Here is a 17,598-nt window from a genome sequence, read left to right as displayed (position 1 = left end):
CACATGCAGAGGATAACTACTCTTCATAGACATTAATATTGCAGCTCGTGGTTGATCATCATCTGCATTTATTTTATCTGGGCCATGAGACAAGAAGGGTTAGGTTTCATAGCTCAGTTTATTTAGCTCATTGTAACAGAGGAGCACTTATTACCTTAAATAGCATGACTGACTGTGAGTCTGTGATTAACTTTGGAATGTAAAAATCAGACAAACTTATAATGTCTCAAACTATTCTCATTCACTTTACTCAAGTGTGTAAAAAAAAAAAAAGAAAAGAATATTCCTTCAGGACCAGACAGAAAAATATTTTCAATCAAGATTTAATCACGTCGTGTCTTATTACCCGGAATATTTCGGGATAATCCAGCCTGGACACGAGGATGAGACTCTTTGGTGCAAACACTTGAGCTGGCTGGATCAGTCCATCGTCCTCTGCCTCCTCATCTTCATCTCCGTCAGCCTCAATACTCTTTGTTCCCTGAAATATCAAAAACAAGCACAAAAAAAACGATTTCAGTTGAAGAGTTCAACACTGAGGCATGGACTATAGACCTTGAACCGTTCTTTAGAGGAGATCAGCTGGATTCAGCTGGATTCTGATCGTTGGATTCAAGTCCGATAATTCTGGTTATTTAAAGTAAAAATGTATGGTTAATGTAAATGATTAAGTCTCAATTACATTTCTTTGTAATAAGAGTTTGACAACTTAATTTGACATCGTTTAAGAAATATGACGAATCATTGCCATTTTTTTTTCTTTTACAGCCGACGTATTGGTATTAAATTTTTCTTAATATCCAATAACCAAAAATCTGTCGTGGTCTTGCATACTTGATTTAAAATCCAATTAAATCTGAATCAGTTAGGTAGTGGAAAAATTGGTTGTATTCCCCCAACATATCAATATCAACTTTGAACCAACATTCACAAAGTCAGGTTCCAAAAATTCCTAAAAATGCTCTTCTGTCTCCAGAGAGGAGAAATACTTTTATGAAAGTTTGGGCTATTAATTAATCTCATTTCTCAATCAGTCCCTTTACAGTTGCTGATCCCAGTTGACCTATTGAATGAACACAACGTGTTTAATAAAAGTACAATAAGGTTAATGAAAGAGGCAAAGTGCATTTGTTTAGAAAATGAATCGAATTGATTAATATTGGTTCCCTCAAACTAGTTATTAGAGGTCACAAGTTATCTTAAACCACTTCTACATGAATAAATACGTTTTGATGGATTAGCAACTTAAGTAATTGTAATTGTAGTAATAATGAGTGCAGTTAAAACAATTTTAAACAGATTTTAACAGTTACAAAATTCACCCCAAATAAACTCTATATTTGTCACTATCAAACATTTTATCTACCTCTACCCAAACAATCGTATATGGGCAGCAATCTGGTTCTCCATGTCACTATTGAGAATCCCTATGCTCTGTCAGAGCACTGATTCACCGACCTCTCTGCACTCATTCCAAACTAAAGCCCTTATCACAATCTGGTATATTTCTCCAGGCAGTGAAAACATGCCATAAGTGCTTCGGTATCTCAGGACTGAGGAGCACGGGATCAAAATATCTCATTCAGATGAAGGTCACATTTCCCCATTATTCCTAAGATTTGGTTCAATTATTAGACAAAATACATTCCTCTGCCGCCCGTCTGGACTCTCCCTGGAATCCGACTGCGCAGATAAGGATGTTGGTTAAGAGAGTAAAAACCAAACACCCTCACGTTTCAAGAAGCATCATCAGAATCCAGGGAGGTGTTTACCTTGCAGGAACAAGTCTGCATGAGGCCAAATATAGCCTCACCAAATTATTAACTGAAAAAAAAGTAAGGTGGAGCTGGATCAACTCCAATGGTTTATATTTATGTTATATAAGGTTTATACATATATTACAGTCTGTAGTGTGCCTAAAGTGGCCACGTGTCTTGGTCTAGTGTCATATTTTACGTAACTTTAGACATCATTTGTTTTTTCTATTTTAGAAACAAGTATCAAGGTTATAGAGGGTTAGGGTTTTATAAATATATTAGCCACAAATGAAACTTTGTATCAGGTTGCACTTTAACGATTGAAACTTGAAACTTGACCATGTGCCCTTAAAATAACAGTTAAATACTGCACCACTGAAATCAGACCAGATTTTTGTGGGTCAAAAGCAAAGTTACTTGCCCCTGCCTCAAGATAGCCATGCACCAACATCTTGACTGATCACACCACATTTTAAGACCAGAATGCTTCTGGGTGTTCAGATGGTCACAACATGGGCACTGGATGGGAAAATGAGCTCTGCAGCCTGAAACTAACTTTGCACAACAGTCTGCTTCAATTGAAAGTATCGTTAAAGATAAGATAAGATAGACTTTATTCATCCCACATTGGGGAAATTTTGACATTACAGCAGCAGAAGAGCATTAAGATAGAGAAAAAATAATAAAAATAAAAAATAAGAATAAAAATATACATATATATATAGATATATATATCTATATAGATATAAGGAAAAATGTAAACACTATACAAAGATACTAGAAATTCACAGTGATATTTATTTAAGACCTTTTAATTAAATTTGACAACCCAAAAACTTCTGTTAAAGATTGAAGGGAGGGAAGAGAGGGACTGCTTTGTGAGAGCAAAGCTTAAATCCTCACACTCAGATCTGATCGACAAGTTGATGACTGTGATTTGAGTGAGGATCAATCAGTAAAATCAGTATTCTACAATTTGTAATTAAATAATTGCAGTAATTACTGTTGTGAAAGTAGCAACTTTACAGCTTACTCTGTCCTGAAGAGCTAATATAAACATTCAAAGTGGAGAATGTGTGATAAACAACAGTTTCAGGGCCTCACTAACAGCCTCACTAGTCCCCTGATAACAGTAAACAGAGACACAATTACAAAAACATTAGGCCCCATAATCAAATCTAAATCTGTTGTTAAGGACAAATTCTATGAACTCAACGGAGACAGAAAACAGACGGGGATGAAAGAATGAGGACGATACACTGGTCTAATATAAACACATTTTATACAACACAGGGACAGAGTCACCCACCAGTGACAAGCAATGGCAAGCAGAGTTATGGTGAGTGATTCTAATCCAATTTCTGTCACACTAACTCTAAACCGACCACCCTAACCTTAACCACCCAACTTTAGGGCCTAACCCTGACCCCTGGCCCTCAGGAGTCAGGAGTTTAAAACCCTGCTTTAGTCTACCCACTAAAATAACTCCTCAAGGTCATAGTGCCTTGGCCAACTAATCGTCCTAACCATTCAACCTAGATACCCAAACATACCCGTCTTGGTTTGGCACCCTAGAGGTCAGACGTGGAAAATCTTCCTTAAGAACAATACATATAGTCACCAAACAGAAAATCTAATGAACTGAATAAGTCATCCAATTAAGGATTTCCAATTTAAAAAAACCTGCTTAAAATCAAATAACAGGGGATACGGGATGAAGGGCTAATACCTGACAGGAGTGTCAGCCAGTGCATTATAACCCCTAAACCTTTTGATTCCCTCAACTGCCCATTCAATGGAAGAGGGAGTCTTCAAGATAATTTAATAACCCCTAAGATCTGAACCTAACCCTATCATAATCCCAAAGCTATCATAGCCCGTTCCCTTACGCCAAGGAGAAGAGGGCAGATGGAGCGAAGACAGCAAGAGATGGTAGATGTGGCACAGATACCACTGTCACCTTAGTTTGTCCGGTAACACTGAATACATCTGCTCAAAGACATGCTCAAGATTTCATATCTAGTTTGCCAGGTACGTGTGATGTTAGCTATAGCAGTGGGAGAGTTTTGAGTATCAGTGTCTGCAGCTGCTCTTCTGGCCACGGGAAACTGACTAATCCTCTCGGCATGTTAGCGTTGCGACAGTTTCCTGCCTTGTTGCATTTGTCCACACAGATCTTAGCCTCTAAGATCTGATTTGGCTTACAAAGTGATAAAAGTATTGCCTTCAACACAGTTAAAGATGTTTTAGATTGTGTTGTTGCCATGTCAACCTGCCTCCATGACTTTGGGGGGGAGCTTTTGTGGAGGAACACTGAAGGAAATCAAGTTTAATTATCAACAGTCTTTCTACAGAACCATTTACACCTATTAACTGGGCTATTTTTGGTTATTTTCTTCCCTTGATGTGGCAATTTTACGTAAATCAACCTCCCTGATGCTCTTGCACCAGTGTGGAAAAACGTGCCCAGTGGTTCCAACTAGAATGTTAGTGTAATTATGGCCTGATTTACACAACAATCAGAAACAGTGAAGTAACGAGAAAAGGAAGCGCTACTACACTGTTGAGTCTCAACATTCCACCAAAGTGACTCAGTTAATGAACGCTACCACATATTTTTCGTAGAATTACTGCATTTTGATCGAACTTACACCGATCTAACACGAATGTGACTGACGACTGCCTCCCACATGTGAGAGGATGTGAAGTCACAGTGGGCAGAGCGACCAGAGTCATTTAAGGCCTCTAACGATGTTGAACACAATGAAACAATTAGCCTGGTATTCTGTAGGCTTTTGGCAGGGGGGAGAAATTAATGAGATCATTCATAAGTTCAAAAATGATCTCGTCCCAACAAACCTGTTGCAATCAATAATTTATGGGGGAGGTTTGAACATTTGTGCCGAAACCGCCAATCTGCAATCAAACAAAATCTTGTATGCATGAGTAAATCATATGAAAGGCAGCAGAGAAGAGCACTGGTCCATCTTCTCTTTTATAGCAGCATCCCTCGGCCAGCTCACAATTTATTAGACTGGATCCAAGCAGGATTTTGTTTTCTACCAATGCATCAAATTCTGGAAGACATCACACACGCGGCAGACATTCCTCAAAGTTACAAAAGTGCCAAAGACGTTTAAAAAAAAACTACTAAAAAAACAATAAGCCTAAAATGGAAAACAGAATGAAAACAATCATGTTAGCCAACGAAGATGTCCCCTATGGTCTCTAAGAGTCGTGAGAGACACATGACGATGAAAGTGACCTCATGCTCATCATTGAGTCCCCAAGACTGAGGATTATCACAGTGATGAGCTTATGTGAGCCTTATAAGGAGGATGAGGATGAGGATGAGGATTATGTAATGCATAGATGTCTGATGGAATGACAAGTGATTCCACTCATCACAAGGCTAGCATGGTGGCAGAGTGGTTTGCACTGCTGCTTCACACCCCAAAAGATTCTGGGATAAGCTACATCTACTTGTGACCTTCAAAAAGATTGATTCATTAAAATCCATCAATACAACTATGGGCCTCAGTAGAGCTATTACCTCACAACAGTCCCCTTAAAATCAATCAAGATGCACCCAAATACACAAATTCCTAGATATCAGCCCCCTCTTTGCAATAAGAATGAATTATTTCCTGAGAAGAGTGTTGAAAAATGTCATTTCACAATGTTACAAAAAGTGAAAAAACAAAAATCCCTTTGTCTGGATGCACTGCCAAAATCAGGAGTTCTTCCTTGGTCCATGTTACATCTTTCCACCAGGTTTCCTAGAAATCCTTCTGGTAGATTTTGAGTAGTCCTGCAGACAAACAATTAAACCCTCTGACAAAAACAAAACCTCCTTGGGGAAGGAAATGAAAGGGCCCTCAAACAAAGATGTTAAAGGACATTTCAGCCCTAGCATGTGCCCACCCTTGAGCCTGTGCATGCATATGTGTGTGTGTGTGCACACATTGCAGTCGTACCTGCAGGTTGACCTCGGCCTCGTAGAAAGTGAGGCAGGAGCAGAAGTGTCGATCTGAATCGATGTCCGTCAGCACAACTGTGAAGAAGGTGGGCTGTTTCCGATCCCTGGACAGCCTCCAACCTCCAGGCTGGCAGAACTGAAAAGCGGTTCAATAAGATATCATTACATGAGCACAGCACAAACAACAATTCACACACACATTGTGGCATATTAAGTGTTTTCATGACTGAAGCAGCAAAAGAAATCTGCGCGACATCTCTAGAGATTTAAGCTGAGAGCTCACTTCAGAGACAAAAAATTCAATGTGTTTGTGATGTTTTTAAGTTGTAATTAAGTTTTGGACACTCTTGGCTGGCGACTTATTAAAACCATAAATGGACAGGACAGCAGCATATTCCAGTAGGTAGTTTAATCCTAATACCCCCACAGAGAGCCGAGACAGGATGTCCTGTTTGAGTCCAGCAGTCACGTTTGTTCATCAGAGCGGGAAGTGGCATGTTCAGCATTCAGACCAACATGCACGTCAACTCTCTGATTATAAGAGGAAACAATTCCAATATAACGGAAAATGGAAAAATACAGGCAAATCCAGGAATTAGGTGAATACCAGCTGAATAATTTTTTTGTCAATTGGATTTTATAAGAAAATTAAAGTGAAGTCAAACATCTAAACATATCATTGTTTAAATCCCAACTAACTGGATTACAGATTTGGTCTGAGACTTGCTGGCTAAACTTTGGACACATATTGTATTTCTTCATGAGTAAGTAGAGTTCTTCCAAAATCCTCCTGGCATAACTTATTATTTATTTTTCCCAAACACCCTGTTTATTGAGGATTTGAGGATTCAACACAAATCAACAATTTTCGATGGATGTCGAAACCGAGCAATATTTTATCAAATTGTGGGCACAGACACACAGAGAGGCTGTCCTCATCATAAAAAGCATCTTTAACAGGTTTTCATGTCTCAAAGCAGCAGTGTGAGTCATCACCAGTCCTGACGAAAAACATCTGCGAGCGCTGAATAAAAACAAGTTTCTTCTGATAAAGTGTTTTGTTCCACATATAAAGTTTATCAGCAAAATAATTTTAGATAGAGATTTTAGTTATTTGAGAGATTGACAAATATGTTGCTTTCACATCAACAAACAATTCTACAAGTCATTAAAATGTATGAGCATGAAGCACCATGAAAAACTATCATGTCAAAGCAAAATAAATAAGCAATTTATTATGAAGGAATTGATAAATGATCATTTGAATGTGAGAGTGACAGAGGGCCAAAATAGAGTTGAGTGTTTGTGTCTGGTCTCTCTGTTTTTGCTGGAGGCCCAACTGGCCTGGCTCTGAAAACGGTGTTTAGACTGCTCCTCAGGGGTTACACAAGGGATTACTGGACACATGGAGGAAGAGGAGAGGGGCGGTTGAAGGAGGGGCGAGTGAGGGCAAAAACAGATGGATTGATGGACAGATGGATCTGTGTACAGCCAAAGAAAAATATACTGGCAAATAACATATCTGTGGCAGGAGGAGAAGAGAAGGAGGAGTAGAGACAGAGAGAGAGAGAGAAAAAGAGGGGTGGGGGTGGAGACGAGGACAGAGGAGGCGAGGAAATGGGGTAGGAAGGATTTGGCTTGTTCGACCTGGAGGATTGGACCAGGACGCCACCATCTTCCAGCAGATACAATGGCTCACAGGAAATCTGTTAAAGCTGCCTTGTATGTGTGTGTGTGTGTGTGTGTGTGTGTGTGTGTGTGTGTGTAACAGGCCTGACACAAGCCAAGGACAAGTGGGGATAAATGATCCTATAATAAACTATTCCAACTATGCCATTCATTGTTGTCAAAAAGAGATAAACACAATTGGGCCTGCATAGCTCAGAAGATCACAGCATATATATAGCATCCTGCAAGTGTGTGTGTGTGTGTGTGTGTGTGTGTGTGTGTGTGTGTGTGTGTGTGTGTGTGTGTGTGTGTGTGTGTGTGTGTGTGTGTGTGTGTGTGTGTGTGTGTGTGTGTGTGTGTGTGTGTATGTGTGTGTGTGGCGGGGGGATCCATTAGACTGTATGCAGATAAGAGATAACTGTAAAGGCGAGCAGAGAGCATGGGGAGGCGCGATGATGAGAGGATGACATTAAATCCGTGCTTCCCTTGAGCTGTTATCTGGCCTGCACTTCGGTAGAGACACACTTGAAGGCTGGCAAAGGTTCAAAGTAACCTCAGGGAATCCGTTGTAAAGAAAACAACACTTCATTCAGCGACCACTGCATCCAGACAGACTGCTCACATAATTTCAGAAACAACGTTATCATTTAGTTTAAATGTTGGATGTAAAAACAATATTACAGATTGGCAATTCAAGGAAATAGAAAAGGCTAAAAATCGAATAAAATGATTCCATATTTCCTGCCCCTTTAAAATATTTTATCTGCGTATGACTCATGATTTTTTGTGTCAACCGAGCATGCATCCTAGACAAAGGTGTTTACTCATAGGGTTTGCTGTTTACTTGTGAATAAACTATTTGAAACAGGTTGAGAGTCTTGATTTCAGAAATCTGTCTTGCATTTCTGCAACTTTTGCAAAAAGCCTAGAAACTTCTTCAGGGCCGCACTGCCTTCCACAAATGTTGTTTATCATTTTAAATTCAACTATGCACAACCGTAAGTAAACAGAGATAATATGCTCATGCTATTGTTTAAAACTCCGGATTGAAAAATTATGTAATCTCCAGTTCAATTCAAAACACACAATACAGTGTGGATACAAACGCACGCGCGCGCATGCACGCATGCACACACGCACACACGCACACACACACACACACACACACACACACACACACACACACACACACACACTTCTAGCTTAGTCTTAAACTAGGGTCGGTGGTCCTCACAAGGATATAAGGAGAGATAATGAATGAATATCTAATATTTGAGATTTGAAATGATCAGTGAATGAACCAGGACAGATGAAGCAGGCAGCAGCAGAGCAAAGTAAACAAGTGAAAGCACTGACTAACGACATCAAACACAAGCTGTACTTTACATTCAGCTATAGAAATCCACCACACTGGAACAGGTGCGAGGATCATTGTATAACATTAGCCTTAATACAGCCCGCACACAAAGAAACCATGCACACAGGCACACACACAAAAGGACATCTATTCCCAAATTAGACCGAAGTCAAGTGACAAAGGAACTCTGGGACACACTCGCTGTATTGATGTCAAAGAGGAAACTGCTGCCCTTCGGCTAAATCCTCTGCATCACATGTGCTGCACCCTGGCATGACCAGCTCCCACCACCACTTCACCGTTCACCTACTCATTCAGTGACACTGGATCTTCAGTCTGACCTGCTAAGCATCGTCCCAGCAGAGTGCGGCACCAATAAAAAAGGAAAAAACAACATCACACAGAGGCTCTGCCTGATCAGGACAGGGTTGCATTCCTATTCAGTGACGAGACATTAATCCCTGGTCACGCCAGTGCAGGCCAGATATATAACGGGCAGCGGCAGCCATGACTAAAGATGACTCAGGACAAAGAGACATAGGACGACAGTATATGTCTTCAGAGTCAGCATTATTTTTCTGTGACACAGCTCAAAACAAAACAGGAAACAGGTTTACAGTGTTCTTGCTATGATCCCAAAATTTAAGATCCCATATTTGGGAGGGAATACAAACAGCCTGGAGGGGTCATAAAACCTTTAAAGAGTTCCTGTTGCGACAAATGAGCTCAATCCCACAAATCCTTTCAGAAAACGACTTATTTCATAATTTGGTTTCAAACCCAAAATGAAATCAACAAGTTCTTCGTGCAAAGTCTAAACTCTGGCATCAGCAAGCATGACCTAAGCTGAATGAGGGAATATCACTGATAAAAGAAATGGCCTACAACATAAATAACAATTGTAAACCTAAAAATTAATAAGTAACAAGCTGCAAAATAATCTCAAACCTTAGATTAGGTGTTAAGGAATGGATGTGAAAAAGACATCAACAGACAGCTATAATTATCATATTTTCAGTCAATGCCTGAAGTGACCATCAATACAATGTGGTCAGGAAAACTTCAACAACAGATGTGCAGTGCACCGTGTACTTCCATTATGGTCTTCCTTACTCTTTCCCCGTGCATGTGGAAGAGACACATACCAGGAAGACAACACAATGACGGAAAGTGAAGTGCAAGGTGTCAGGGGCCAGAGCGGGCCTGGCCCGGGGGTGAGAAGGTCAACGGCGTGCTCCCTGCTGAGCGCTCCCTACTTTATCAGGGCTTGCAGGATGAGCATTTGACAAACAACCAGAGATGGCTGCTCCGAGCGATTTGGCGCACAAACATGCATGTGTCTCATTTGTCTCCTTCACTCAAGGTCAGCGTGATGAGTGCAAGAAACAACACTGTCAACAAACTGACTGTAATAGCACCCTTATCCAAACACCACTTAGTGGTTGCAGAGAATTAATTTCTGCGCCAAAGCTTTTAGCTCCATCAATGAGAGCTGTGCAAACTGAGGTGGCATCTCCCCTCCATTTCCATTCTTCAACCTAGTCCCTCCTCCACTGTCACCAACACTCCTGGTTTCCCTTTACTGATCTGTTATGCAATACAGGACACATATGGTTCATTTTAGGGGTAGGTATTTTTAGACGACCATGATGAACCACAGTAAATAGAAAAATGTCTAGTCAGGCAGGACAGGAAGAGTCATCTAGCGAATATTAGAAACAGCGCTGTACACAAAATTTCAAGCTTCATAAATGCCATATGTGTAGGAAACCTAACACTAGAAAAAGAGCCTACTACAATGTGTATTTTTAGCCCAAATGTAAAGTCCAACAACCCTGCTGAATTTCCACAACATCCCTCGGGAAGATTTGTTCACTCCAGGGTGAACACTTAGTCCATTTCAAAACACAGCATAAATTCAAAACATGCAACCAGTTCACCACATGCAACTTGAAAACAGAGATGCATAAATAAAAAAAGCACCCTTTGGAGAATTGGACATTCCTACGATCAAAATCAATCTGCTGTCAGATCGGTTCAACTTGCTCACAACCTCATGCCTGGAGCTAAACCTGAAGCATCTGTGTGACGTTTAAGGCAGGCGAGGAGGTCCCAAACAATAAATGGATTTTATGATGTGTGGGGTTTTGTCAAAAGTGAGTTAAAAAACACTACATCTTCCAAGGATTAATGAATTGAATCATAGTTCAGGGAAAAGTCTGGGGTGAAATATATTCAGGACAAAAAATTCCCTTAATGAATCCAAGGAAAATCCATGGATTTTTCCCGGCACTGTTTAATAAGATGTTCTAGTAATAAAACTAATATTAAAACCACTTGAATAGTTAAAACAACAAGCATAATGCAATTAATAACCACATAGCTGTGATGAAACTGAAGTGACAACATCGGTAAGATCAACTGTGTGAAGCTTATGGCATTTTAGCTTAAACAATCAATGACTTGTGCTTAAAGAAGGAGCTGCTCTGTCATGTCTGGGCCTGCCTGAGCTGCTTAGTTTATCTAAGTCTGACAGTGTGTTAGCGGACCGAACTTTTTAGACAAGATTAAATTTATGTCAAAGCCATGTAATAACCACAGAGTTTCACTATTCATGTGAATCTGTCTCCAGATGTCACTTGGCTCTGCAGAGTAAACAATTGTCAATTTAGCAAAGTATAAATACGTAACAATGACTGTATGCGTACGGGACATATTATGTTGCACATAGAGAAACAGACTTTTTTAAACACTGGAAAGTCTAAAATTTCCCCCAACTTCTACCTGACAAACAACAGAGCATAATAACAATTTCTGATTCTGGGGTTCCACCTGGTCTTAAAATAAACATTTAAAGGACACTAATATTTTCCAAAGAAAGGATAAGACCTCATCAGAATTCAAAGAGCTGATGTCATGAGAGACCACAGAAGGTACATTTTATAACAAATGCACCTAAATACCTGAGTCAAGTTTTTACATAAGTGCCTTTAACTCATGTTGGTCTTCTGCGCAGCCAGCGTATGAAGAATATCATACCCCCAGTGCAACTTCAAGACTAAAGTATCAACCTGGTACGTGCTTGAGCTTCTCATAAAAGCTGCTCCCACTAATTTAACTTTGCCCTTTTGCTCCACATATAGAGCCATGGTGTCTCTGCAGGACCTGCTACAGTTCAACATCTGGCCTCCAAACCTGGACTGCCTGCAGCTACGTATTTGACCTTTGAGAACCTCATCCATACTGCATGACTGTGACAATGGATGTGAACTACTTAAATAATGTAGTATAAAGCACAGTAAAGACTCATCTACACTGAACATTACAAATGAATGTGGAAACGGGCAGTGTAGCCAGATTAAAGGGAGACGACCATAGGGCATGAGGAAGAAACTTCAACAAAGACGGAACATTTTCAGGGAAACTTTTAGAGTTGGACCACTGCCGCTCTCAACAAGCTTACTTTTGCCTCTTCCTTAAGATGTAAAATGTCAGAACCTCCCCCGCCATCGCCATTTTGGTGTTTGACTCTCTACTGGTTCTATTGCTTCACAGCCATGCCAATGTGAAGGATGGATAGCAGTAGCCATAAGTGGCACCTGAGGTTATGAAAGTCCTTAGGTCTCTGAATGATTCATGTCGTGCATTCCTGTCTGCAACGGTACCTTTTTTCAAAACACTGGGGATGCCAGAGCTGCAATGCACTACTGTTATTTTTCTTTATCCAGTTCTGACCAACATCAGATTGCTCTCCCCTATAGTTACCTGCATCAGCTGAGAATATGTAAACATGGTTGGTTTTTCCTTCATCTGTAAAAAGTAAACACGAGACATGAAAACACACCTCTGAGCTCATGGAGTGATGAATGAAAGAGCAGGATAAACATCTTTGTCCTGAGGTTGTATATCGGTACAATGGCTGTCCTGCGTTTGACTGCTGAGCCCCGGCCTTTGGAGCACTGTAAGATAATGGCTGATAATGACCTGGCTGTGGAACAGGTGCTTCCTCCACCGCCTTGTGGGAGCTCCGGCAAAGTTATTCACTGCGGGCGCCAGTCTCACTTCTGCCCGTAATGAGTTCAGTTAAAACCACAACAAGTTTTGTTCCGCCTCTGAGTAAACTGTAGTGTGGAGAGTAAATGTGAAGATGTGCAGTATGTGACATGAGTGATTTGTGTGTAAGAACACAGAAGGGTCTGAGGAGTTTCCATGACCAGCATAATAAATATGTTAATATGAGACTTCCTGTTAATGAAACCACCACAACAACAGCGACTTTATAAGTATTTCTGAAGCTGCACAGCTGAAATTTGAAATTACGAAAGTGAAAGATTTTTACCCTGGAATGTCTCACAGCTGCATGGATAGTACACAAGAGGAGACAGCTCTCAGGGTAGAGAAGAAAAAGAAAGCTGTGCACACTAATACTATTACTAGTGGGAACATTTGGCACTTGGCCACAGGAGCTCCACATACAGTGTTGGTCCAAAACAACAACAAGGGGAAGTCGCCTGTGACGTATCTTAAATGCGATGTCCTCACATCCCCTATTGTCAGTCCTCCAAGTCCTCATACATATGTGAATGCAATCCAAGCATTGTTACAAATTATATTATATTCATTAATTATTATACATGGTGGAATAAAATGAATAAGGTCATTTGTTATTGGTGCTTTGCTGATATAGGCAGACTCATCACTCCAACACAGAAAATGCTGACTATGTTTTGCAATTTCATCATTGCTATAGCTCAACTAAAGAGAAATGGTTGTGTAACTCTTGGTTCCAGGGAACTGTAAAAACTAAAATCTAAAATCTAAGAGAGTCTCGCTGGCAGTTAATTGCTTGTTCTATGGGAAACACTGACTTAAGGATGGTGGAAAAATCTTTTGATGGCAGACTGACCAAAACGGGCAGTGATGTGGTAGTAAGCCCTTATAGCAAGAAGGTTCCTGATTACAATCCTGGTTCAGCCAGGGTCTTCTCTGGGTACTCCATAGTCCAAAGACATGCAGATTGGGGTTAAGTTGATTGGAGTCTTCAAATCGATTGAATGCGTGAATGTGAATAGTTCTTTGTATGTTGACCCTGCGATATGCTGGTTACCAGTCCAGGATGTAGCCCGCCTCTGGCCCAATGTCACTGGGATTGGCTCTAGATCTCCCCACAACCCTCAAACGATCAGCAGTACAGATAATGAATAGATGGATGGACCAAAAACTTAGATTTGGGCTTTGACTTGAGCATTAAAATCATAAAATAAAAAAATGCATTCCCTCTGCAGATAACATTGTTTCTTACTTTCTTAAGCACAGAGTGTAGCAATATTTGTGGTTTCATAGTGGTAAACTTGCACGTGAGGATAAGACTAAAGGCCTCCAGGAGCCATGCTGCTCCCTAAACCCAGGGAGACTAACAGGGTTTGACAACAGACCAACACTACCATCCTTTCAGCCCCAAACTCTTACTAGTAGAGCTCTCGATGAATAACAGCAATGTAATGTATTACTGCACAATGTTATTATGCTGTCAGCAGCTAAGACTGTTCCAAAGAATCTGACAATTTTTCCCTCGCTGCCCAAGTCAATACCCGAACATCTTCTTAAGTGAAACTCAGCAGGCTCAGCACACAGCAGTTTGGGCCAGATCACTACTACGCCAGCACAAGAGGAAACCATTTCAGCAGAACTTTTTTTTTATTTGGCAAGTCTCCTTTTAGTGCCTCAACACTGAGGAAAACACCTGAAACTAGACATATAAACATCTGCATACAACAGGCAGTACTGGGATTTATTTCTAAATTAAGGTAAATAAACTGGTCTCAAAGGATCTCATAAATAGAGGAACTATATATACATTGTATGGAGGCAATTAGCAGAGTGGATTGCTGCAAGTTCTAGACCTGGTATTAGCAGCAGTCAGCATTTTTTAGCAGCAGCAACAGCGGCATTCACCAGTAGCCAGTAGAAGGAATGTCTGGAGGCAGCCAGCTTATTAGACAGGAAGGAGGAAATGTACAGGATGGCAAACTTTTCTCTTTCAACTGTTCATCTGGCTCCTGGCACCATTACACAACTGCACGTTTGTATGGGTGAACATAGAGTTGGCCACTTGTTATTGTCATTGTTGCATTTTATGTGGCTGCCCTAAACATGCCTGTTTGGAATGGGCTGTATTATTGACCTGCGGTTATGCTGGTTGCAGTTTTCTTTCTGAAACTGTACGTAGTAAATGAGCCGCAGCAAGTAAAGACTGACTGCAAGAGTAAGTCAACTGAACCTTGAAACCGCGACACTGCTGCTGCATTAAGAGCTGTTCACCTGGGTAAGTTCAGTGAAGCCCGACTTGATATGCAGAACCTCAAACTTGAGAATCAATTGTCATTGCTGTGATTGCGCTGTCATGATCAACTAAGTCCCTTAAGTTGATGAGTTTACAAATTGCACCAACATTCAACACTATTCACATTACACTTGCCAAGTGTGAAGCCAATAAGATGAATGGTTCTCGAGATATGCAAGGCATATACACACAGAAAGATTTTTTTGAATTATTAAAAATAATGGATGTTTTCTATTTCCAACTCGTACCCTTTGGTCTATCAGGAGGAAAACAACTAAATTCAAAGTGTCTGTGACAGAATAACAAGGGAAGGAAAACATTTTTACTACTATAAAAACATATATAAAAAAGAAACCATTAACACTGGAATGTTTCACTATATTTCATCTTAAAGCTCTATATGTGCACTCTCTAGCATACTGCAGCTTGATTTCATCCTGTGTATTCCCATTTCCTGGTGAGCTCACAGCACTTTTCAGCCTGGAAAGTCCTGCTGCTTGACAGCCCAAGCTTTGTTTCCTGATGTGTTTAGCTTCACTGGCACACGGAGCATTGATTACTCATATGTGGATCTTCCTGACAAACACATGATCCCATTCTTCCCCCCCGGCTGGAACAGCATCCTGCTATGTGGAATGCACTGTTTAATTTTTCTCGCATAGTTTTTACAAACAGCAGGAGACCGACGTGCAGCGCGACATGTCAGGTTTATGGTCACTTGACTGAGTCAATCAAGTGATATAACAAGGATGCATTCTTTCATCATATTGTGGTTTGGCCCAGAGCCTGAAAGTGAATAACAGAGGCTGCCGATTGCAACAATGCAGTTAAGCTTTGTCATGATTTGCTGCCCAGAGAACAGGGCCAGATGAATGACTCTTCACAGCAATTCGCGCGTTTCTTTTCTCCAGTGAACTGAGCCCAGGGGCTCAGGTCAAACTGCAGTCAGGTCTTCAACTGCAGCAGACAATTATTTTGTTGAAACATTATGTATAAAGACACCCCCTTTTAAAATGTCCAAATTTTCCAACCTGGCAGTCTGCTGCTGTCCACATGACAGCAACAGTTTACACATTTTCTGAACAACTCAAGTGCCTTTACTGGAAGTGCGAGCCACGTTCCTGATTGCAGCGGGATTTTTGGAAAAGGGAGGAGTTCCATAGGTCCAAGTTCTCGACAAGAGAAATGAAACCAGCGTTTACAGTTTGGTCAAGTCAGGACAATTCCTTTATCTGAGGAAGTTGAGCCCCAAGAGGACATTTCTTTATTTTTATGTCTACACATAACTGCTGGGAAAAAAACCCATCTGTGTCTATGATGCAGTGAGCTTTCATAATGAGGCTACAGTATATTCAAATCTGTATTTACTACGTGCTCAAAGTCTAATATAGATAGAACGATCTCTTCTATAACAACACAAACTACACTGACCCAACTGTACATAATCCAAGCTTCTCTCTACTAAGAGCTAGCCTTGACTACAGTTGAGGACATGTGAATTCTAACTGCAGGCTTTTGTGTTGGGATGGAGGGTTGAGTTACTCTTGAAGATTGTAATATGTGTACTGTATTTCTGCAAATATATCATATATCATCTGTATCTCTAGTACATGGCCTCAATATATTTGCCATATGATGAAAAAAAATCCCAAACAAAATCAAATTATATTAGATTTTTATTTTTCAAGAAAAGCTGGGGAAGACAGAGAGATTCTCTTGTCAATCCACAAAGACAAACACTGCAAATGAAATAGCTCTTGAGACCAAAATGTTTTGTAGAAAAAATTGAGATTTGTTGAATTTTAGAGAAATTTCGATCAGATCTTCATTATAGGGAAAGATTTAAGAGTCAATTGGCCATTAGTGGAGCTACATCGTGGGACACTTTCCTTTGGGCTTCAGCTTTTAGCCGCTGAGGTGGACATTTGTATGAATGTCTTTCACTCAGTAACAATTATGGCTACCAGTATAAGCCAGAGTTAGCAGAGGGACAGAAAAGCAAATGACCCACATGGTATGCGGTCAGGGAAACAGCTCCGCGTGCTTCGCTGACTGAGTGGAACAGAAAACCCACATCACATCACGTGTGTTGGACTCGACCAATACAGGACGACTATTGTTCGGCGCTGCAGCATCTCACCCACAGCCATAACATGTGGGACTACGTAGAGATGCAGTGGTCTGAATATTAGGGTAAAGCTCCCACTGTTTTTGCTGCTAAATGCCAAAAGCCTTTAAAGGTGAGGGGAGGAGAGGTCACCTGCAGACTTTGAAAACAAACGGAAAGATAGTCGAGGAGGGACAACATGCGACAAATGGAAGGTCAAGGTTTTTGAAACAACAAATCCTTGCATGATGTTTCAGCTGCTGCATTGAATGAGGTTGACCTCCATCTGCTGGATGCACCAATTCAAAGTAGTTGTAGCTCTAAGTAACCTTTAATACAGTTGAACTCAAATTAGAACAGTTGCAAACTAGATATTAAATATCTAGT

The 17,598-nt window shown here is 40.6% G+C and overlaps 1 protein-coding gene across 2 annotated transcripts in view; it reads right to left on the bottom strand.

Moving 5' to 3' along the window:
- The window catches only part of sbf2 (SET binding factor 2), an 88,935-nt gene that overhangs the window by 51,779 nt on the left and 19,558 nt on the right, over positions 1–17,598 (bottom strand). For both annotated transcript variants that reach the window (XM_069524255.1, XM_069524256.1), the window contains exons 3-4: positions 5,735–5,872; positions 347–481 (exon numbers count right to left, since the gene is read on the bottom strand). In XM_069524255.1, coding sequence (XP_069380356.1) covers positions 347–481; positions 5,735–5,872 — 273 coding nt within the window. The remainder of the gene's footprint in view (positions 1–346; positions 482–5,734; positions 5,873–17,598) is intronic.

Source organism: Paralichthys olivaceus, chromosome 1 (assembly GCF_024713975.1).
Source record: "Paralichthys olivaceus isolate ysfri-2021 chromosome 1, ASM2471397v2, whole genome shotgun sequence".
NCBI classification, from domain to species: domain Eukaryota; kingdom Metazoa; phylum Chordata; class Actinopteri; order Pleuronectiformes; family Paralichthyidae; genus Paralichthys; species Paralichthys olivaceus.
This window is presented reverse-complemented; position numbering and strand designations above follow the sequence as displayed.